This window comes from Mya arenaria, chromosome 10 (assembly GCF_026914265.1).
Source record: "Mya arenaria isolate MELC-2E11 chromosome 10, ASM2691426v1".
In the NCBI taxonomy this organism is placed as follows: Eukaryota; Metazoa; Mollusca; class Bivalvia; order Myida; family Myidae; genus Mya; species Mya arenaria.
This window is the reverse complement of record NC_069131.1, coordinates 10,576,769-10,601,736: the sequence shown is the minus strand read 5'-3', so window position 1 is coordinate 10,601,736 and position 24,968 is coordinate 10,576,769. Positions and strand designations below refer to the sequence as shown.

General features: G+C 34.9%; 2 protein-coding genes across 3 annotated transcripts in view; both read left to right on the top strand.

Annotated features, from left to right (window-relative positions):
* The first annotated feature begins 3,022 nt into the window (after positions 1-3,022).
* LOC128204310 (uncharacterized) lies at positions 3,023-4,447 on the top strand. The gene has a single exon (XM_052905723.1). It carries the CDS (start codon positions 3,023-3,025, stop codon positions 4,445-4,447), a length of 1,425 nt encoding a protein of 474 aa, XP_052761683.1.
* A 10,866-nt stretch (positions 4,448-15,313) lies between these two features.
* The window catches only part of LOC128205404 (tRNA-splicing endonuclease subunit Sen2-like), a 72,216-nt gene continuing 62,561 nt past the window's right edge, over positions 15,314-24,968 (top strand). For both annotated transcript variants that reach the window (XM_052907007.1, XM_052907006.1), the window contains exons 1-2: positions 15,314-15,359; positions 16,388-16,547. The gene's annotated coding sequence lies outside the window, so the exon portion shown is untranslated. The remainder of the gene's footprint in view (positions 15,360-16,387; positions 16,548-24,968) is intronic.

Here is a 24,968-nt window from a genome sequence, read left to right as displayed (position 1 = left end):
TACGTGTTCAATGTCGTCTCGTCATGGAAACCATGCCATTTTGAAGGAAAACAAGTATTAGATAAACAGGTATGTGAGGGAAAACGGATCAATCTGATAAAATTATTATTACAGTACTTTATCGTTTTGTTGACATTCTCAACTCAACTCAACTCAATTCTATTGTTTCATTTTACAATGACCAAGTTATTCTTTAGATGATAACATGAAATTTAACATCTCTGACCGCTGTCACAACTAAACCGATAGTTGTCGTTATGCCCTCATATTGAGAACACTCGAAAAAAAGCATGAACCTCATTTTCAATGAATTGCATATTCAAGTGTGTGTAACGAGTGCAAACAAAATTTAATTCGGCCAACACGTTGTTCATTGTAATGTCTGCCCATTTTGTATGATTAGAGCATGTAAAGTGTGCCAGTGCTTGTCGAATGCACCAGTCAGTTGTAACCAGCCCCCCCCCCCCTCCCCAGGGGAATGGGGGGGTGGACTTTGACTTGTGGTTCAGCCAATCCCATGTAAACTCCCCGCCGGAGGACAAACTGCTGGTAAAATCCCCGCCAAACTTTCCCCCGAACCCTGATACATCCTAGGTTCGGCCCATTCCCCCTATTTTTCGCACGAAAATTAAACCACCTCACTCACTCGGCACTGTGGGGCCACCTGGAAGGTAAAAACACGGCCCATTTCCCCCATTATTCCCGGTATACCCCCGGACCCGGGGGCGTGGTTACAATTGACTGGCGCATTATCTTAGTCTGGGTATTGAGCCCTTCCAGCGCTTTGGTTAATCGTGGTATATATGGAATTATGGGTCCGCGGTGAAATCCCCATTATTGGCAAAACCTTAGGCGTACTATTACCGTACATATTCTTTATTTTTTATCCAAGTAAAATGTATATTCAAATTTCGTTACAAGTAAAGTGATTTTGTTGTAATTCTTATTGGATATCTTTATATGCATTCCCCTTATAGATATACACAATGTAATTAAAATGATCAGATGTATCCGTGGTTTCATATTATTCCTGGTATTGCATTCCTGCAATACATTGCTCAGAAAATGACATTGCTTTTTAGGTATTCAGCTTATCACCAAGCAGGTGAAACATGTTGGTAGTTTTTGCTTTTTTACTGGAAAAGCATGTTATAAAAAAGTGTCTGACACTCATCATCATACACAATAGTATTAAACTCGTCCAGGAAATATATTAGAATACCAGGTGGATTTTTCTTCTTTTAAATTAAAAAATGAACAGTTGAAATGAACCAAATGTATTTTATATGGCATGTTCTGTTTCCACAAATCCTTGCGCCATATATGAGGGAAACTTGAAATAACATGTTTGACATGTACAATGTAATGTAACTACATTGTACATAAAGTCAGACTAAAACCGATTATTTTTTCTATTTTATATAAAAGTGATACTAGAGCTCTTTAATAACAATCAAAAGTTAAAACATGCCAACCATCTGAGCTTTACAGGACTTTGATATTTGTATTGCCTCTACCAGCCCCTACATTATTTTATATGCACATCTGCTACAAGTTTATGGAGGTCACTTTTAAATGATTTACATTAGGCAGTTGAAATTTATAATTAAATGAACTACTGAATGAAATAACTTGTTAGAAAAGGACGTTACATATATATAATGGGTAATCAAAAAAACATGCAGAAAAATGACTGAATTCAATCTTACAAACTTTATCCACTTCCAAAAAATGCCCAATTAACCAAGACTGACCAGAGAAATAAATTGATTAAGAGCAATTGAATTGTTGTGAAAACGTTGAATATACTACGTTTAAGACTTATGTTATTTCAGTGGATTTGAGAGCATTATTACAACCTGAATATGAAAAAAGTACATAATGCAATATGCAGTATGTCGTTGTAAACTAAACAAGAGGTTTAAATGTTCATGAATAAATGTTTGTTTGATTCACTATCTATGAAAACTGAAGACACGCGAATCTCGTATTTTAATAAAAAAACAACTCTAATAAGGGCTTATATTTTTTTTATATGATCCTAAATCATACCTTTTCTAAACCAGGTTTTCGCCGAGAAAAAGTTTTTTAGAATGGGGATGTCATCTGGCGGTCTGGTGTCAATCATTGGTTACTGCCAAATAACTTAAGCTAACATTGATGGGTAGTAATGAAAGTTTGTGTGTTGCTAGCTTATGTGAAGGGCTAGCTTGGGATTGCATTTGAGGGGGTTGGGGTTATCATAAAGGTCACTGTTACTAAAACAGAAAAATAGTTCCGCCCAATAACTTGAGTAAGAATTGATGGAAAGTGGTGAAAGTTGGTGTGTAGGTAGTTCATGTTAAGAGCTAGTTTGGGATTGCTTTTGAGGGGGTAGGGTCAAGGCCAATGTAACTAAAAATAGAAAATTAGTATCCGCCCGATAACCTAAGTAAGTATTGATTTATAGTGATGCAAATTGGTGTATAGGTAGCTTACCTGGGATTGCTTTTGAGGAGGTTTTTGTCAAGGACACTTTTACTTAAAATATAATAGGAACATTGTTTCCGCCCAATAACCAAGTTAGGATTGATTGGTGTGTAGGAAGCTTATGTAAAGAGCTTATTGGGATTGCTTTTGAGGGGATTAGGTTCAAAGTTAAGGTCACAGTTAAAATTGGAAATATATTCCATTTGATAATGATTAGACATTGAATACATCGAACTTGCCGAATTCTGAAACTACAGTATGGTTTGTATTGACTTGATGCTTCTTTGCATACAGATGTATCTTGTTAACATGTTGTGCGCACTGACTTTTAACCTCATCGTTTCATTATTGTAGGAAAATGATGGCGGATGAACAATGCAACAGTGCCCTTGCAAATGATAACACTCTTTGCCAGCCCTGTCAAGGTGAAGGCGAAATCAAAGAGGGACATGGGTACTGTCAAAACTGTCAGGAATACATGTGTCAACACTGCATCAGAATCGTCCACAGATCATCAAACTTAAAGGGACATACAATCCTTTCAGGGGAACAAATGCCTTTAATACCTCCGGAAAGAGATGACCATGGATCCGCCGAGGAATATTCAGAAATGTGCAAAGTTCACGCCAATGAAACACTAAAGTTCTTTTGTCCTGACCATGGGGCATTTGAATGCGGAGTTTGTATTGTACTTGATCACCGGGCGTGTTCGGTTCAGTTTGTTCCGGATGTCGCTAAAGGGTTCAGCAATACCTCTGAATATAGAGATCAAATAAACATGCTCAGAGAGATTCAAAACGATATCCAAACTTGTGAAGATAAGGTTGAAGAAAAATCAGTCTCTGCTAATGATGTCCATTTAGTTGGTCTTGGTGATCTAAAGAAGTTTAGGAAAAAAATAAATGAGTACCTGGATGAATCAGAAAGGAATATTGAGTCATTTGCTGAACATTTGAAGGCTGAAGTTGATGAAAAGATAAGAGAGCTAAAGAAGAAATATGTTCAATTAAAAGGTATAGGTGATAAATCTGAACAAACCCTTGAAATTGCATCAAGTGATGAAGTACGGTTGTATATGACATCAACGAGGTCAAAGAAAGACATTGAAGGCTTAAAGCTGTCAGTTGACAAAATAAAGAAGACCTGTCAGCAGGACAATATGAGATACGAGTTCAAACCGGATTCTGTATTTGAGAAAATGTTGAGCTTGCAGAGAAATCTTGGCAAAATGACAATAACGAATGAGATACAAGATGATAAAAGTGATAACACAGCAGATGAGTTTGATATCGATGAATCTGATCAAAAGTGTACACTCAGTGATTCTATTACATTTGATCAAGTGCCCAGTATAACTAATATTTCAATAGAAAGTACTGATGATGTATATCAAACATGTTCATGTAAGCACCCTAATTGTTGGAAAAATGAGGAGGAAGATCATAAAAAGGAAGTTAAAGAATACTGGAGCTGCTGTATAACAGGAATGGCCGTGCTGTCCCCAGGAAGGCTTGTAGTTGCAGACAGTGGGTGTCACTCAGTGAAGTTAATTGACACGTCCAACAACAAGGTTCTGGCTAGATACTCAACTGCCCCGTATCCAACTCAAGGTCAAAAGCCATTTGATGTAACAGTAGTTTCAAATGAAAATATTGCAGTAACCTATAATCCAAACACTTCCTATATGCGTCTGAGAATACTATCCACAGAAAATAACACTCTTTCTGAACGTTATAGTGTTATAATTCAAAGTCTCAGAACTCTATATGTTTCCTACATCAATGATCGATTTTATTTGTCGGATGGTTCTTCTATCAGTGTCCGAGATGATAAAATCAATGATGCACAGGTTAGAAAATTTGAAATCAAAGGCAACTCCTGTTATAGAAAGCCTGTATTGAACGCTTCTGATGGCAATGCGTATTACGTCACGGACAAAATAGCTGGGACACTTACACTCTTAGAAAAGTCTCTTTAGATGGAAATACTTTGGCTACATACACAGATTGGGAGTTTAAATCTCCAGGATTGGTAATACCTATTTGGGATGGAAATATTCTGCTATACAACAATGATAAGGAGGAGCTCTTGCTAATGTCAGGAAACTGTGAGAAAATAAAAAGTCTGATGAAGATCAAAACAGAAGAAAATTTTATCGAAAACCCAAGTGCAACAACTTTCTGTTCAGAAACCAAGACTCTTTTTGTTTGTGACCAACAAAGCGACAAAACTATCAAAGCAATACAGTTTACGTAGTTTGTCATGATGTAAAAATAAAATTTGTTATGATTTAAAAATGTGGGAAAAACCTACCATGTTTCAATATAACTTTGTTGTTTGTTAATGATATGTATCATGTCCAAATGAGTTCTTTTATAGAATTTTAGTAACTAACATTAAACATTTAATTGACTGCATTTTTCAGAATTTTCACTTAACGTACATTAAAGCCAAATACCAAACAAATACTAGTTACGACTCGTACAATGAATCTATATACGAAAAAACACGGTTGTAATTAATTTATGGCGTCAAACTGATCGTTTCACAGATCTGAATATTGCTAGTCTACTCAAAACGTTTAAGGATTAACAAACATGGATAATATTCAAAGGGCACAGCTGCATATGATTTACCGCAGAAGCCCTTAGTAGTGAAGTTTATAACCTTCTCTCAACTTTTACAGTTACGTTGTGATTGCATTTATTTCAGTATTACTAATGTTATCAATTCACAATAGGTATAATGTTAATATATTGTTTGTACATAAAACAAATAGCAGACACAAACTACAATAGAGTTATTAGTACTGCGTCCGGAATGTTGTATTCGACTCGAGTGGATTTTTGCAGATTCGGATTTTATGAGGCAATACGACATTCCGAATAAAAACGCAGTACCAATAACCCTTTTATTATATACATTTCTTGTTAGATCACTTAAAGGCCACATTTGTTTATAATAAATGTCATTTTAACGACACACTATTTTGTTTTATGACGTCATTTTAACATCACGCAACGATACTTGTTATGATGTGAGTTCACAAGAGTGAAATACGGCCGTATTGCACTGGAGTAGTATACGGACTACCGTATTTTGGGATATGTATTGCGTGTGGATTTTTGATGGGTATATAATAAAAAAATAACATTAACAGTACAAATGTAACAGACTGTATGAACACGGTTGTTTATCGGATCAGTAAGTGGACAAGCACACGTACAGAACAGAAAGAATCAAATTTGACATACTGTATAGACAATATAACGTGTAGCACTGCTCATCAAAGAATATCATCAAAGCATGTTAACAAATATTCCATAGGTAGTGCTTCTAGCGTTTTTACAGAATGACGTGAGATTTTGTTTTGATATGGTATTGCATATATGAACATACGGAAAGTGAAATGATTTTAAAGGATCAATGTTTGGACAAACTCAGCAATGAAAAGATTAGTTTTGACATTTGTGACAATATATCACAGACTATATAAGAGCGTTAAGGTATAATATACTAGTAATATAGTCCTTACGCGTTTTCAGGACGTGGTTATGTTTTGTTTTTGATAAGGTATTACTTTTAAATTGTGTTGTATGCTAATAACCTTGTTGAAAAGGACAATAGTAGTGTGTGTGTGTGTGTGTGTGTGTGTGTGTGTGTGTGTGTGCGTGTGTTCGTGTCTGCGTGTGTGGATGCGTGCGTGCGTGTGGTAGTGTGTGTGTGTGTGTGTGTGTGTGCGTGCGTGCGTGCGTGCGTGCGTGCGTGCGTGCGTGCGTGCGTGCGTGCGTGCGTGCGTGCGTGTGTGTGCGTGCGTGTGTTTGTGTCTGCGTGTGTGGATGCGTGCGTGCGTGTGTGTGTGTGTGTTGGTATATGTTTGGGTTTCTGTTTCGGTGTGTGTGCGTTTATTTTTATATTAAGTAGAATTTGTATGTGTTTTGGTGGAAACACTCTTTCTACCGTTTTTTTACCATAAGAAAATTAACTTCATCCCTACATGACAAAACCAATTTTCCAACTAGCACTCGATCCCTTATATCACACTATCCAAATGCTTTTTTGGTAAAGAATACTACTCCTATGTAATAAGTGAAAATTAGACAGTGTGATTTCCTCTTTGCTTCTATATTCATTTTGTTATTTACATGCAATTTATGCTTGTTAAATACCCGATAATTTTTGTGAAAGTTGATGTATCTGAATGAAGTACACTCACTATGGATATCTTAATAATGCGTTGATACAAAACGTTATACTCATGTCTAAATTAAACACATGTTCTAACAATTGTCAATGTTAAAATAATACTTAGAAAACGGCTTGATATTTTAAATATACTGAAAAAAGTTGATATTGTCTGTATTCAAGAGTTGATGTGAGAAATCAATTTCAGCAGGGTGGGTTTGATTTCATTTTTATTTCATAGCTCTCCTTATTGGAAGAAAATCCCTAGTAAGTGTCATATCCCTCCGTTGGAAGGAAAAAAATCTGTGTTGCCACACCCCTCCACTTTGGAAATACAGTTCAATGTGTTGGCATTGCCCTTGTCTTCTGAAATAAAACTCTATGTGTTGTCATAGGCCTCTTTGGAAAAAAAAACTAGTTAGTGTCATACCCCTTCTTTTTGAAAATAGAACTCTTGATGTTGTCATAGCCCTCCTCTTTGGAAAAATAAACCTAGTGAGTGTCATACCCCTCCTTTTTTGAAATAAAACTGTTGTCATACCCTTTTTCTTTGGAAGAAAACCCCTAGTTATTGTCATATCCCTACTTTTTGGAAATAAAACTCTTGGTGTTGTCATACCCTACTCTTTCGAAGAAACACCCTAGTTAGTGCCATATCCTCCCTTTTTGGAAATAAAACTCTAGGTGTTGCCATACCCTCCTCTTTCGAAGAAACACCCTAGTTAGTGTCATATCCCCCTTTTTGGAAATAAAACTCTAGGTGTTTAAACCCCTCCTCTTTCGAAGAAATACCCTAGTTAGTGCCATATCCCTCCTTTTTGGAAATGAAACTCTAGGTGTTGTCATAATCTTTTTCTTTGGAAGAAAAACTCAATGAGTAGTAGTAAAATAGCAGTCGGGCAAAGGGGCGATCCATGGGTCTGGTGCATATTTCCGGCAAAGCTTCGGGTGTGTTCAAGAACAAATAATAAAATTATGTTTGCGATGGTGAAGGTCGTACATTATCATGTTGGGGTGCGGTTGAAATATGTGGCAGCGGGATTGTATTATACATGTGTGTTGACAATTGTTGACCACATAGCAGAATTTATCGCGTGTACCGGCATTGGACGGATCATATATATGCATTTACGACTAATTGATTTATTGAGTAGTGGGAATATGAGCGCAGACGATGAATTAATGCTTGAAAGTAACATGAACCAACAAAAGTAGAAATACGAAACTATGTCTATTTTTATTTATAGTTGACTATTGACTCTTCTTCTTTATCTGATCCATGGGTTAAATGGATGACTCGTTTTGTTTGTTCAACAGCCAGTAAGGTAATGAATCAACCAAAGATATTGGGGCAATAAATTTCTGTTCGGAAACCAAGACACTCTTTATAGGTGTAGAAGGTGAATCCACATATATCCATGTAATAAAGTTTACGTAGATTGACAGGAAAAATGATATAGAAAAGAAAATTGAACTTAATTGAAAAGTAAAGAAAGATGGTAACTACGAGACAGCTTTTTTAAACATAACTTTTTTGTTTGAGTAATTAATGAATGATAATGTGTCCTGTCCAAATGTGTTCTTTACTAAATGTTTCTGATCCGTATTTAACACTAACGTTTCAGAAAATATAATTATATATACTTGTTAGCCATGTAATCGTACGCATACGCCAAAAAATCGAGTTATTAAAATGAGAATGTCGTTGGGTGGACTGGCGTGAAATTGGTGCCCTCCCCCCATAATAACTTTGATAATCATGTTGTATAGTGTTGCAACTTGGTATTTATATAGGGACTAGTTATCGCATAAGAATATATCACTTGGTTGATAAAGTCAAGGCTACAGCTACCAAAATAGATAAAACATTTTCCATTCAATACATTGACTTTTTAAGGATTGGTAGATTTGGTTCGTAGCGAGGTCATACGAAGACACACCTTTAAATGGATTTGGAGTCAAGGTTATAAGGTCACTGGTAATAGAAATAGAAAACAAATACATAGCTGTTTTGTTAATTAAAACTAAATTGTCGACTATTACTTTGAGCACTGGTTCACAGTTTTCTACTATTGTGTAATATTAGTACAGTGTTCCTCTATTCAGCCAGGTGGTAAGTGGTAAAATGATTTTCGATTTTAAACATTGCATTTATATGGAATGTGTCTGCACATGTATGCGAAATCAAAGCTTAATGGGTAAAAGGATAAAGAAATATATTAAACCTATGTCAACTGCAAAACAGTTTGTTCAATACAACCAATAATATTGTCACGTCTTAGTTTTACTTGTGGATATTCTGTTTTTAAATCCAAAATGCCCTTTAATGGGAAATATACACCAATGTTTGACCTTGTACAATTTGTCAGTTAAAACTGACTGTAAGTGCGGCGTTTCGTGACGGGCGAATAGCTAAATGAAGATAAAACATGCGTTGCCATGGAGTGATTGACTCTTTACAGGTTAAAAGTTTAGACAAATGTCGTGCGAACTCTGTTCACTTAAAAAATAACCACCCTGTAAAACTAAAACATAAGAACTTTAGCAATTTGATTCGGACGTGCAAGAACTGATTGCAAGAACCATTAATGATCTTTCAGATTTCAGAATTAATTAAAAACGGACATATTCTGAGGGCGAAGGACACGGTCAAACATTATTTAGAAAAAATCACATGAAACATTTTAACATGGAGTAAGGCTGGATATTACAGATCTTAGTCAAAATGGAACCTTGTAATGAATACTATCAGAGAATAGCGTGATAACACATACACAACGTTAAATATTTATTTGAAAAAAAATAAACACTACAGAAACAAGCTCAGTAGCCAAAAGTTTAACACTTGTGTAATGTTTGTTGTCGTGTGGAGTTATTTGTCTTTTGTTCTGCATGTGCTTATTTTGGCTCTGTTAGCTAAACACGATATTGGTTTCAGTCCAGAATACTGGATTTGTCCCTGCTGTCTCCTTTCGAGCCGATTTCGAGTTAAATACTTTGTTACAGTGAACAACATTGGTAACGTCATCGTTGTGTACTTTCTAATATTATCTACTCTGGAATTCTCATAGAAACGCAGGTGATATGCGATAAATCATATACATGTTGAGCCTACTGTTTCAGATATGATTGTATTATTAAAAAATTGTAGCACATCATAAAGTAGATTTCGTGAGCTAACAAGGATGCCGTTTACAACGCTGCGAATTTTAATAGAGTTATCAACATTTGGCCCAATCAAAGGCATGAACAACGTGTGAAACAAATGCTCTAGAGTTTGTTTTTTTTTAATTATAAATTCAATTTTATAAGGTTTCAACAAGTGATAAATATATCGATAAAGAAACTGTTGCAAAACACGTGATCTGTCATTTACAGTAGTGTCGAACCCCGTTGGCTCGCAAAGGGACCGGCGAAAATACCTCGAGCCTAGTAAATTTCGAGCCAAGCGGGTATGCTAAGCTTCAATATAAAGAAATCGGTCCTGTACATCCTGTTAGAGCCAACCAGTTTTCCGAGCCAAGCGAGCTAGAGCCAATGAGGTTCGGCTGTAGTAGACCTTAGTAGAAATACTTATTTGAGTTTGATTCATCTAAATACTGGCCATTTATCATTTATGTTATTGTATGAGTTACTGTCATCCGTTCTGTATAAAATTAAGATGTCGTTGTAATTATAATAAAATTGCAGTGAATTTGAGATCAATAGACAATTTATCATCAACTATTTATATTCAATAACCATAATCTGATCATAAGGACAGTAGCGTTAAAGATGCACTCTACTCTTAGATGAGATGTACCGAAATTAAAACATTTTTTTTAATTTACCGAAAAGGATAAATAAATATCGAAAGCAATGGTTCTTATGGATGATACCGTCTTTAATTTGAAATAAAATTGTAGAAAACTCGGTATTCCTTCCTTATGAGACGCTAGTTGATCACTGCAAATATTTTAGGACTCACCAATCATTTAATAATTGTTCGTTTTTAGCTATTAAATACACGGTTGAAATCTTGTTATCAGTAATTGATATTTTCTATAAATGCATTATTTAGTAGGTTGTTAAAGGTTAATCACTCAAAATTTATGTTTGTAATACATGTGCATGTATTGATTTTAAATACAAGTGTCACTTAAAGTATGTATAAGACATGTCATACAGTTTTTTTGCTCTTGTGAAGCTAGATGTGCCCATTATAACTCATATTTAACAAATATTGCCTGACAGGTTTAAAGTGTAAATAAAGTGGACTACCTTGGTTAGATGATCTAAGAGTTTAATACGAGAGTATAGTAAAAAAAAAAACACATTTGTAATGCAGGACAGAAAAAACACACCATATTATCAAAGTTTGTTAATGATTGTATATGCAAAAAATACATATACAGGTTGCAACATTCCATACAGCCCTTATTATGTGTTAATAAGTGTTGATTGCAATATTGACAGGCCCATGTATTGTATGTTTTTGTTTCTCAAATAAAAACAAGATGAGTAAAAGTACCTTAGTTATGTAAAAATATAGCTAAATTCGTTGAAACCATTGCTAAGTTAAGCAAAATCGAAGGGTTTTATATTGTGAGTTATTGAATTAGATGTAAATAGATATTTTAAAGAGTCACTTCGCTGTCCACTATAAAGACGATAACTGAAATGTTTATGACGGTAAAGTTGGAAGGTAGTTGGTAGTTGGTAGTTGGGGATTCGAATATTCAACTACTTACCAGTTGCCAGTTGGTGATTCGAATATTCAACTACCTGCTAGTTGCCATTTGGGTATCTGAAAAATCAGAGTTTGATGTTGAATTTGATATTAAGCTTCCCGACTATTTCAAGTCGCCAGTCGGATATTCGACCATTTCCAGTCGATTATTCGCGAATGTTCAACTGCAAATCAGTCAGTAGTTGGGGATTCAGATTATGTCTATATATATGGTTTTAAAGGTCACATATGGGAAAATTAATCGTCAAATGTTTCTAATGTGAATCCCCAACCACTGACTGGTTTGCAGTTGAACATTTGCGAATAATCGACTGGAAATGGTCGAATATCCGACTGGCGAATATACGAATAAAAATAATTAAAACAGTGTTTGTCGCAAATATACATATGTGTACATACATAAAGAAACATTTGGCGATTAATTTTCCCATATGTGACCTTAAAACAATACATATAGACATAATCTGAATCACCAACTACTGACTGGTTTGCAGTTGAACATTCGCGAATTATCGACTGGAAATGGTCGAATATCCGACTGGCGAATATACGAATAAAAGTAAATTAAAACAGTATTTGTCGCAAAGATACATATGTGTACATGCATAAAGAAACATTTGGCGATTAATTTTCCCATATGTGACTTTTAAAACCATATATATAGACATAATCTGAATCCCCAACTACTGACTGATTTGCAGTTGAACATTCGCCAATAATCGACTGAAAATGGTCGAATATCCGACTGGCGAATATACGAATAAAAGTAAATTAAAACAGTGTTTGTCGCAAAGATACATATGTGTACACGCATAAAGAAACATTTGGCGATTAATTTTCATATATGTGACTTTTAAAACCATATATATAGACATAATCTGAATCCCCAACTACTGACTGATTTGCAGTTGAACATTCGCCAATAATCGACTGAAAATGGTCGAATATCCGACTGGCGAATATACGAATAAAAGTAAATTAAAACAGTGTTTGTCGCAAAGATACATATGTGTACATGCATAAAGAAACATTTGGCGATTAATTTTCCCATATGTGACTTTTAAAACCATATATATAGACATAATCTGAATCCCCAACTACTGACTGATTTGCAGTTGAACATTCGCCAATAATCGACTGAAAATGGTCGAATATCCGACTGGCGAATATACGAATAAAAGTAAATTAAAACAGTATTTGTCGCAAACATACATATGTGTACATGCATAAAGAAACATTTGGCGATTGATTTTCCCATATGTGACCTTTAAAACCATACATATAGACATAATCTGAATCCCCAACTACTGACTGGTTTGCAGTTGAACATTCGCGAATAATCGACTTGAAATGGTCGAATATCCGACTGGCGAATATACCAATAAAAGTAAATTAAAACAGTGTTTGTCGAATCCCCAACTGGCAACTAGCAGGTAGTTGAATATTTGAATCCCCAACTGGCAACTGGTAAGTAGTTGAATATTCGAATCCCCAACTACCAACTACCAACTATCTTCCAACTTTACCGTCATGAAATGTTTATATTTTTTTATGTAAACAAGGCCAATCCTGAACTAAATATACCCCCTTCATATTTTGCATATCAGATTACAAACGGACGCAAATTCGGCAGTGTATTTATTTCCATTTAGCTGTGAAAAGTTGCATGTGAACAAACACTTGATGAACAGACGTGCTTTCAGCAAAGTATAGGAAATCTTTAAAAGAGACTCGTTCCGTTTTCACGGTTTCTATTTATAGCTTACTGTTTATTCATGAGTTGTCCAACTTCGCACTTCCGTCTAAACCGAAAGTAAGTGTATGGAAACGAGGCTGGGCGGAAGCATACTCTTTTTGGCGCTTAACCTTTTACGTAAACAACAGCATAACTCTGGTACCATCGAAAATCACGATGTAAGCATACTAGTCATTCTAAAATGCCGTCCAGGCTTTTTTTTTAATGATGGTTAGCCTGGACGTCATTCATAATAAAATTCGTAAACATGTTCAAAATGCCGATCAGAATTTGGTCGCAAATTTATTGAAATTATTCCAATTTAGTCTACTAAAACAAAAAAAGAACACTTTACCTGTTAAAACTAATCCTTTTTACATCAATTGCACTATATATTATAAAATAATCACGTTCCGAATTGTTAAAACAACATACATTTTCAAACACCATCAAAATTCACCAAACACCATTGTTTTTGTTAACGAATGTAGCCGAGAATATCCAAATGCATTTTCTTTTCTCTGCTCAAGGTTACACATGACTATTAGTTACTTTAGTACAGCTTAGTACGAGCTGTAGTGTCATTGGCAGTAGTTTTGTTAAGGCAACATATTGTAAACCTGTAAATTATTCAAAATAAATTAAGAATGAAGTGTTTACAAACATTTATGACTTTTGTTAGCATATTGGAACAAGGACATTTAGTTTTTGCAAAATGAATCAAATAGCAATATCATTAAGTTTGTGGAATGTTATCATGCAAAGTATGGGAAGAATTTTCATTTGCATGCATGGCATTTTTTTCAGTTCGCATCATTATTTTCTATTCTTGTAATTTACCCCTCATTTGCGCTCACTTGGATGTCTTTGAACTTTTGTATGCTTAATATTCCTTTGTTTGGTTTCTTTAAAGCATCCAGATTCTGACACACAACAAAAAAACTTTTTTATGTACTACTTGTCACAAACTTGTGGTAAGAGCAACCTCAGGTACCAACTGGTGATTGTACGAGCTTTCTCCTCCCTACCTTTTTCCTACCAGTAGGCGAGTAAGTTTTCTGGTGTTCCCCAGTGAACGACCATTTGTATGTATGTTGACAAAAACCTGCCATGACAGTTTGAAATTCTGCAATTATTTGGAGGTTTTTGATTGCCATCTTTTGACATAAAAACATTTCTACATTTCTTTCCCCTTTCCCACATGCACCTAGCCTCCCGTCTAAAAACGACCATACATTATAAATACTATATGTGTGCTTTTACTTTGTATGACAGAAATTAGAATACTGGGTAAAATTACCGGTTTGCCTTTATAAGCTTTGTTAAATTTTATAGCGTCTCTTTGAACCGCTGGCGCGTTCATGTCACAAACTGGGCATATGACCTTCTATAAGATGACATTTTAAATGTAAAGTCAGTGAAGATTGCACAAGTGTCCTATAACAACCCGAGGCATATTCTATAAGAGCATGAAGGCCAATTCTCATGCAGAGTCCTGGCTTTGTCATATTTTAAACCCTTAAACACATAAGCGTTACTTCTGTTTACCAATATAGTTCTTTAAAAAACCCCACAACAATTCTAACTCTAGTTGTTTTCCTATAGGCTTTAAGCTTGACTATAAAACGCACTCTAGTCGGAAAAAAAGCAAACAACAATGTTCTGTAATTATGTTTTTCTATCAATTCCTTTCAAAATAGTAATTTCCTGAAGATTCCCTTTAGTTGAGTTTTGTATAGGTTTTCTGATGTGAGGAATAAGGTATTTGTTAATATAAATATCATCATGAAACATCTGTTCTAGCGAAACTATATATATATACACATAATAAATTGATAAGTAAGCAAAATCTCTGATTATTGTAAACTTGGATTGTCGTGTTGAAGTCAAATTTTGATTAATAGGTTACACAGTAAAACATTTTGATTCACTTAGTGTAAGAATGCCGTTGATATACATGGTTTTTTTTAATATTTAGTCTTATTTTAAATACATGTGTATAATAGTATGCATTGTCCACATTGCCCATAGAATAGTTTGTAAATACATCTTGAATCCTGTATGTGACGATAAATGTTTTTCAAATTCATTAAGTACAAAAGTGTGGTAACTGCTAATGATAGTGTTAGGGGAAGGTAATCCATACTAAAAATACTACTTCAGATTGAAACCTTAAAGTATAGTTGTGTGTAACCTTTTTTTCTTTTTGGCAGTAAGAAAGCTCCTGTCAACTGAAATCAGGTATTTAAATTACTTTTTTGAAGAAATAGCTTGTGAATTTGCAAAATGGATATGGTTATTGATAAGAATTAATGTATTTATTGGCAGTCTTAAGCAACAGAATACAAATGAAGACCATTTCATTTCATATACAGTTTTTACATGTTTACGAATTTTGTTATGAATGACGTTCCAGGCTAACCATCATTAAAAAAAAAGCCTGGACGGCATTTTAGAATGACTATAAGCATACTTGCTTTATTATTTTGTTGATCTATATGTACCTTGATATTTGTTAAACTATGATCTTCATGTTTACACTATGCCATTATTACGAAACAATGATAACAATGTCAATGTGCATTCTGTACAACTGTGTAGCGAGTAAGCACTGCATGTTTTAAGGTCAGTTTAATGCTGTTTTCTCACATTTACGTCGTTAATCGAAATCTGATCTAGTCATTTCTATATGTTTTCATGATTTCTTATGTCAACGTATTCAGTGATCCGTACCTCTAGTCACAGAGAACGTTAGGATGCTTACTGTTTATTGTTTTTGAATAACGTATCTATTTTTAGACTTCTATTGAGAGCGATGTTAATGCAAAGTACAAGGGAAGTAACCGTTGATTTATTTAGCTTCTGTGCATCTATGATTTATTTCCCTTGTTTCTACTGTTCATAAGGTCTGGAACTAAACTGGTCCGTGTACAAGGGTTTAACCCTTTGATTGTTTCGGAATTTAATAAGAAATGGATTTAATTGGATATTACTTAAACTATCACTGTCATAATGTTCTAGTCGTTGATGTTTAATGCATTTTAGTGGCGTGATTATTCTTTATAAATCAGAAATATATAGATCTAAATATTCTCTCGATTTACTTATAATATGCTGCATTCATTTGGTACAAATAACACCTATATGACTGCAGAATCTTATGGTGGGCTTTTGGCATTTTTCTTCACTGGCTAAGAATGATCACACCTCTGAAATGACGGATAGTTATTATACTAGTAATACATCGTTGTTTTTTGTTTCTTTCACAGCAAGTTACCAAATTCTCAGGACAATAAAAATGGAAAATGGAACAGTTTTCAACGTGTTTGGACTCCCCTTGAACGTTGTACTGAGATAGGTTTATCTGTCTGCACTACGGCAGAACAAGACTATAAAATGACGTTTCTTAGTTTGGGACTTCATTGAAAGGTTCGTTTTATTTGTACGTCGTCCTGCCAATATTATTACGCTATTTATTGGAGGTTTTCATATCATGATATTACCAATGTGTTTATATGATTTCTTTGGTTTCAAATTGTAAATGTATCAGTCATACAGCTCCATAATCATTTTATTGTAGTTAATTCAAACTCTAAGATTGTATTGGCAAATCGGCAATACTTTAGCCTTTGGTCATGAATAATACACATACATGTAGAATTAGAAGTCATTATTGTACAAAACAGAACATTTATAAAATTAATTGTATTATCTTACTATGAAGCATCTTAATTGATGCTGACAGAACGTCGTAGCAAAAACAAACTGGCGATGAAGTATCGCCAAAATTATCGTTTCCGGTTGGCAGGGTTTTAAATTAAATAAAACACACAGTTCCTTCAGGCATTAAATAGTAATTGAAAGCGAACAGTATGTTGATGCATTTTAAATTATCAGCATAACATGTATGTCTTGTATGCATTTTTCGAAAATTGAACAATATTTTGGCCGATTGTCTACCTTTCCCCTCCGTTACAATGAATCTGTATTTTTTTATCATTTATTACATGCTTTTCGGTGTTTTTCAAACTGTTGACTGCATACTGAAGTACCACACATCGAAATCAGGTTTCGTCAGCTATACTTTTTGACATATTTTTTTAGATACTTATTTTGCAAGGGGTATTAAACGGGAAATATGGTGTTAAGCGGTTGAAAAAAGGTGCGCATTAAATGACGAGGAGCGTAGCCAGCGTTACGCACTTACGCATGTGCGTAACATCAATTTGAAAAATGAAAACAATAAACATGGCAAAAAAGGCCATCAAAAATCGACGGCTAAGCTAAAGATTGATATCAGAATAAAGCCGGGAAGATCAGCTATAGTAAGCATTGTTTCTCTGTGCTAGATAGCTTATTGAGCCTAAATCAATCACTTGGTTACTACAAAGTCGGCGGCCTCGAACCTATAAATCCTTCCAAATACACATCAGTGCCCAACATGTTAGTTCTATTTTTCATTTATTCCTTGGGAAGCCCCCCCCCCCTCCCCTACGGCTACAGGGATATTCCTCCTCCCATACCCTTCCCCTTTCGTGTGTCACATTTCGCTGTTTCTGACATGCATGTGCATGCTTGATATTTTAGTCTGCTCTCACTTCAATTCAAACGTCACCACACACAGGACTAGGATACAATTAACCATAATTTTAAATATTTTAAGTCATAAAATGAAAACAAAGTGTATGTTATTTCATATAAAACGATGCTGACCCTTCGACTTTTTACACTGGTATTGAGATAACAGCGTTCGGGTTGAGACATCACAGGGTAGAGAGATCATCGTTTAGATATTGAGACCGAGGGTGTTGATAGATCAGTGCTCGGATGTAGAGATCACTCAGATTTAGAGATCATCGTTGAGGGAATACTTGGGATGATAGACAAGTGCTCTGATATTGAGGGTTTACAGATCATGTGGCTTGATAGATCTGTGCTCGGCTTTAGAGATCACCCAGATTGAGAAATCATCGTTTGGATTGGTGAAATCACTGGGTTAATGACATCATCATTTGGGTTGGGAAATCACTGGGCTTAGGTATCATCGTTTGGTTTGAGAATTCACTGGGTTGAGATATCATCGTTTGGGTTGGGAAATCACTGGGTTGAGATATCATCGTTTGGGTTTGGAAATCACTGGGTTGAGATATCATTGTTTGGATTGAGAAATCACTGGGTTGAGATATCATCGTTTGGGTTGGGAAATCACTGGGTTGAGATATCATCGTTTGGGTTGGGAAATCACTGGGTTGAGATATCATTGTTTGGATTGAGAAATCACTGGGTTGAGATATCATCGTTTGGGTTTAGAGATCACTGGGTTGAGATATCATCGTTTGGGTTGGGAAATCACTGGGTTGAGATATCATCGTTTGGGTTGGGAAATCACTGGGTTGAGATATCATTGTTTGGATTGAGAAATCACTGGGTTGAGATATCATCGTTTGGGTTTAGAGATCACTGGGTCGAGATATCATCGTTTGGGTTGGGAAATCACTGGGTTGAGATATCATTGTTTGGATTGAGAAATCACTGGGTTGAGATATCATCGTTTGGGTTTAGAGATCACTGGGTCGAGATATCATCGTCTGCGTTTACAGATCACTGGGGTAAAGAGATCACTGATCGGTTTGAACAATAACTGGGGTTGAGGGATTACAAACACATTATAGTTTCTTTCAATTTCAAATTTCGTCCTTTATTTAATTGTTTATACATACAGCTATACTTATGGATAAAAATAAATTTCATTTATCACAATCATAATCCAAATAAATTGATACTAACATATTGTGTCAGGCATTGGGGAAGCATGAACCGTGAGTAAATTTGTGTTAAAACAAATAAACCTAGAAGTTGGAAATTTAGAATAGATATAAGGATTTAAATTTGTTAATCTTATATATATGCCAGAGTTGGCTAGGATGTTCTGATACGAAATATTCGTATCAATAATACAATAGAAACGTAATGTTTTGCGTCAATTCAATCAACCAAGGTGCCGTTAAAATGATTTGTACCGTATTGAAACTAAATTGGTATGTCAATCGTTAATATACACTGAAAACTTCAGGGACAATCCCAGTAGTCGAAAACTCAAAACAATATTTTAGAGGGACAATGCAAGGGCCCAAACGACACTGAACTAGAGACACAAAGCGTGTCAACACCATAGACACAAATACAAACATAAACATTAAAAAATGTAAGGCCCGGACTACGAGGATAGTCTTATTGTATATTTTCTGGGTCTTATTACATACATCCATACTTTCAATGTAGGATATATTGCATACACAGTCGTTCTGTCTGTGTAATTTCTTGAATACAAAGCCGAACTTTCTATGTGCAATTAATTGTATGCAAGCCCTTACTGTCTTTCTTGAATTTAATGCATTAAAACCTTTACATTCTCTGTGTAGTTTATTGCCAACAGAATGTGTAATGTATTACATACCAACCTTTACGTTTGTGTGTAATTTAGTGCGAAAAGCAGGAAGTCAATAAAATCCCTATCACATTTCGTTGGATATCAAAGTCTAAACTATATGCTAATTTATTGTAATTTTGTTATACAAACCGATGGTGAATGAAAAGAGACAGGCTAGTCTTTACATACTTACAAGCACTCAGATATTATGCAAGATTGTGTATTTAAGCGTTGCGAAATCCACTATCTACATCAGCATTCGTAACATATCTGATTTTGGTTTTTGCTATTGTCGCTGTACAATAAGACGAGATTGTAAACTAAGAGCATTCCTCTCTGTACGAGTACATTGTACATTCATAACGTGAGCTATTATTTCCTTATCAAACAAAACAATTACCTCGGACGTTATTCAACCAAGCAGAGGATCAGGCCCTGACCCACTATGAATATTAAATTCGTGATACCATTTAATTGTTTAGTTCATTGACTCATATTAACACCTCAACTTCCATTTCTTAAATGAACGGCCTTTAGGTAATAACTGTCTGTCTGTCTGCCGGCCTGTCTGCCTGTCTGCCTGTCTGCCGTCTGTCTGTCTGTCTGTTGTAATTGTGTCAGCAGGCCACGTAAAACGTAAATCAACATGTTAAAAAGTGTTCATTTATGAATTTTTAAATTTGTTGTTGTCATTAGCGTTTCAATCAAACGTTTAAAATCAACTATGATTTTTCCCGCGTTGTTATGACGACGTATGACAAACTGTTTCCGGTTAATGTCCGAACGTTCTATTTACAGAAAAGGTAAGAATTAATAATTCTTATAAAAATAAGCTTTTTTTAACAATTCTGGAAATAAACAATGAACCATTGGTGTAAGTCTAAGTAATCAATTGCGAGATTGATGTCATTATTTGGGATATATTTGGGACATGAACGGCGGTTACAGTACGCGTAGCCCTGAGTCATTCGGAAACCACACACTTTACCCAGCCCGAATGACTCAATGCGTACTTTAACCAGCCCAACTGTGTGCATACACCAATAATGACATCAATCACGCAATTCATTTCTTAACATTAATTTGAGCAAATTTATTTCCAAAGGATTCGAACGTTATCATAACATTGTTAATTTGGTTTTGAAATCAATTCCACTTAGTTAATGCTAAAGTTTAGAATATAGCTATATCTATATGTCAGTGTGACTTTTAATGTTTAACATATGAATCATTGTTCTCTTCCAGTTTGGATTAAATAAATGCATTTAACTGCATTTGGCCCCTTTCGCTTCTAGAAATACTCAAACTTGATGAAATATTATAGCGGCAAAAGGTGCTATCTGCACTTGGCACCTTTTACTTCTTGCAGAAATGAACTTGAACAGTGTCAACTACATTTAGCACCTTTTACCCCTACACATTTATATCTAATGGCTTTTGGCTCATTACAAAAATGCATATATAATGTGTTTTACTGTAAACCTTGCCTTTTAACGTTCACAATATGACAAGCAATAGTCATTCTAGTTAGAGTAGTCAAAATAAGACCATAGACTTAACGGAAAACGGAGGAATTTCAATATTTTCGTTTTTTCCCGTTTTTCTCCAAATGTTGAAATTGGAAGTTGGCACCTTTTACATTTGAACCCTCGGAATGATAAGCATCTTACAAAAAAAGCATGTTGGCCATATTTCATTCAATCATAACTGATAACCAGCCTGGTCAATTCTTTTCAGTTATGACCCTTTAATTGTAAAAGCATATCGACCTTTTCGCCAGTTTGTACATGACATTGGATAAATATTGACCAATCAATAAACGCTTTCGTTAACTTTAACCAAGCCAAACAATTAACCAGTTGCATTGTGGCAGATCCGTGGTCTTGAGGTAATACACTTGACTATCAATCCAGTGGTCGCAGGTTCGATCCCCCGTCGCATCACTAAAAAAACTAATCGTCTTCCGGGAGGGACGTTAAATGGGGGTCCCGTGTGACAGTGCTATACACGGGTGCACGTTAAAGAACCAGGGTAGCTCTAACCAGGGTTACATTCTGTCTGTGCACTATGCTCCAAAAACCTAAAATGACTAACAATCTTAACGGAGCACTCGCCGAATGGGCAAGGCCCGAGTGCGAGTATAAATAAGCTTACACACCCAACCAGTTGCATAAAATTGGCTACTGCTCTCTAAAACTTAATCAATTTTCATTCAATCTGAACCAAACTTAATTGAAATGTTCATTGTCGTAATATCACGGAAAAGTTTGATAACCAGCCTGGTCACTCTTTTCAGTAATTGCTCAAATCGACCAATTGTATTTTCTCTATCTTAACCATTACTTATCTTCAATCATTTTAAGGTCTAACAAAATGATGATTTTTGGCTGAAAATGTATTTTTTTAAAGAAAAGATTTTTTTTAAACATTTTGATCTTAAATACAACTAATACATTTGCAAAGTATAAGTCTATATAATGAATACAATGATCATTTTAGCATATAAAGGATTATCAAAACTTGATTCGAAATGAGTTTCTGTGTGTGAACAATTCTATCCAGCTCACTAAAGCGATTTATTTCGCTATCTTTGAGCTGTGCTAAATGAAAAGTATATTACACCAAATACACAACATCATAACATTAATTTAACCCACAGACATTTAATTCGAAATGAATAACTAGTTGACATTAGGGCATAGATGTTTTACAAACATCTTTCGAGTTCTAATGATGGCTACCCGTCCGACAAAGCCCAATCTGGGGCATATGTGAAGTGACTGTGACAGCTTTTGTTATATTATGTTCATTTCATGTATGAATAACTGTGCCATTGGTGGATGCAAAGGCTAAAGGTTAAAGTTATGTGCGTTGCTACACATTATTTTATGTGTATTGCCAGAGTGAATATGTGATTCACACCATGTTTTATGTAGGATTGTTGACACCGCCTCCAACCACGAAAATGACGGAACGAATAATATGACAATGCTTTGACTGTTTTCACTGAGAAAAAGAAACAATCTATTTATTTCATGGAATCAATGATTCAGTAATGGAAACTCAAATATTTTTACAGCTTTCTTATGAGGTGCTACAGTTTATATATGCATCTGCAAGCAATCTTGTAAAACTACATTGTACAGTTTCGACCTCAAAACCTTACATTAACTAGAACAATCAACATATTTATCATTCACAAGGCCATTTTTTTATTAATTGGTTAACGGATTTTTTTTGAAAAATTGTTGGACGGGTGGTGCGAAAAAAAAAAGGAATTCAGACTTGTAAGTAACTATTTTTTTACAATGCATGTATTTTTCATAGCGTTTTTGGGGAAACCCAAGACAAAAAAGATCAAAATATCATTAATTAATAGCAGCAATTACATCGCTTACTGTTGAGTTTACATTTATTACCAAACATTATTTTGTTTAAATGCAGATGGTATGTTGAAAATGAGGAAAAAACAAAAATTGTATGATCCCAGATCAATTGAGGCCGCCATTTTGAAAACAATTTTTAAAACTGCATGCTTATGTTGCAAAAGAACAGGCAACAGGTTTAACATCATTTCATGTGCGCAGAAAAAAATCTGACTTGAAAAATTTTCATTTTTTTTTATTTGTGGAGATTTCAAAATAATTGGGCGGCGGATCCGTTAACCAATTTATTAAAAAAAGGCCCTAGAAATAAAATAAGTCAAACAATCCAGGTGCCCAGTCGCCCATTGATTTCTACCAGCTAGCTTGTAAATTTAGTCTATAAGAAAGAACCGAATCGAGGAGATAACCGAGTAAAAGACGCATACGTTTCACATCTGTATCATGTGCATAATACAATGTAATATGTTTAGTTTACACTAATGTATTTCAGTTCAACTGCAAAGACAACACAAGCAGGTGTGAATCACTTACGATTCATAGAAACAAGTAACACTGTGGAATGCCTGGTGTGATCTTGAAAGTTATTAGACACTGTGACTAAGTTTGGTTAAAATTGATGAGAAATGCGAATGTAAGAGAGAGGAAATTCAAGGTCATGCTAGCCATTTTTTTTATCATTTAAGGTAAATATATATGCCGTCACTTTCTTGCCCGCCATGTTTGATCCTATATAGTACCCATTTTAAATAATGCATCTATAGATGCATTACTTCTCTCGTCTAAGACAATGTTGTTTCAACATACAGAAGTAAAAATGAATATTCTAAAATCTGAACGATAAACTACTAATTGAATACCCTTTACACAACTCAACACTCTGGTTAGGCCCGAAGCTGAAGTTTTCGCCGCCGTGTTGAACAGCTCTAAGCCAATCTCGGCTCAGTGTAACTTATTCAAAAATATGGAACACTATATTATAAACGATATAAAGAAAAATGTTTTCAACAGAATGATCTTTAGCCGACTTTAACTTCTTTATATTTTTTCTTAACAATGACGCATAAAATATGGAAAAAATCGAATGTCATGTTAAAATGACTTTATTCTTGTTGTATTGTCTTCCAAGTACAAAGATCGAAAATGACTAGTGTACTGTATTTACTTCTATAAACTATTAAGAATATTCTGCAGCGTGAAGTGTATATATAGAGCTACATCTTGTCCAAAAACAGGTACCTGGTAGGGTAGGTAGGCATTTATTTTATGAGGCTTTGTGTTCTTTAAGAACGTTATTGTCATCACTGGGTAAATTTGTTGAAGTAATTAGTAATTATCAGAATAAAGCTCTTTAAACTACATAACATAACACCAACCGGCAATAAAAATGGAAAGATTGAAGGTAAAGATGACCCGAATCAAAAGATTTTTTTTATTTTTTAGGCCTGGGTAACTGGTTCATAAGTATATACCCGTCCATGTCCTACCCTGAATATGAACAAGCCCTGGAAGAAGTACAACTCCGCTTCTCATAACTATTATTGACGAATATTCATGTGCCATGAAAACTTTGCTGAAACCAATAACTATATTAAGCATATAAATATCACCAACATTCCACAAACAAAAAAGTTTAACTGGATTATTTTAAATTGATTTTATATGTCGTAAATTCTTTACTTACATTTATGATTGGAAAGCTGCGTAACTTGTTGATTTTATCATGTATCGAACCAGAGAATGTTTTAATTCACACCTTTTTTACTAGTGACTACAGTATATGTTATTTTTATGTGTTTAATTTACATGGGCGAATCCAGCACTTGGGATTGTTTGCAAATTCTGGGTACAACTTGGGACATGTGCACCCTTTCCCAAAACCTAAACATGTGAACTGGCTTAAATGTGGTAAAGGGGTTTAATGGTCCTTCCCTGGACGATTTGAGCTATTGCACTCGTGTGTATTTTTTTCTGGTATTCATATAATAATGATCAATCTGCTAGTGATTTATATATGTTGGTTATCACGACTGTACC

Excerpts from the sequence above, each read along its gene's own strand:
- LOC128204310 (XM_052905723.1), top strand. The coding sequence starts at position 3,023 with ATGCCTTTAATACCTCCGGAAAGAGATGACCATGGATCCGCCGAGGAA.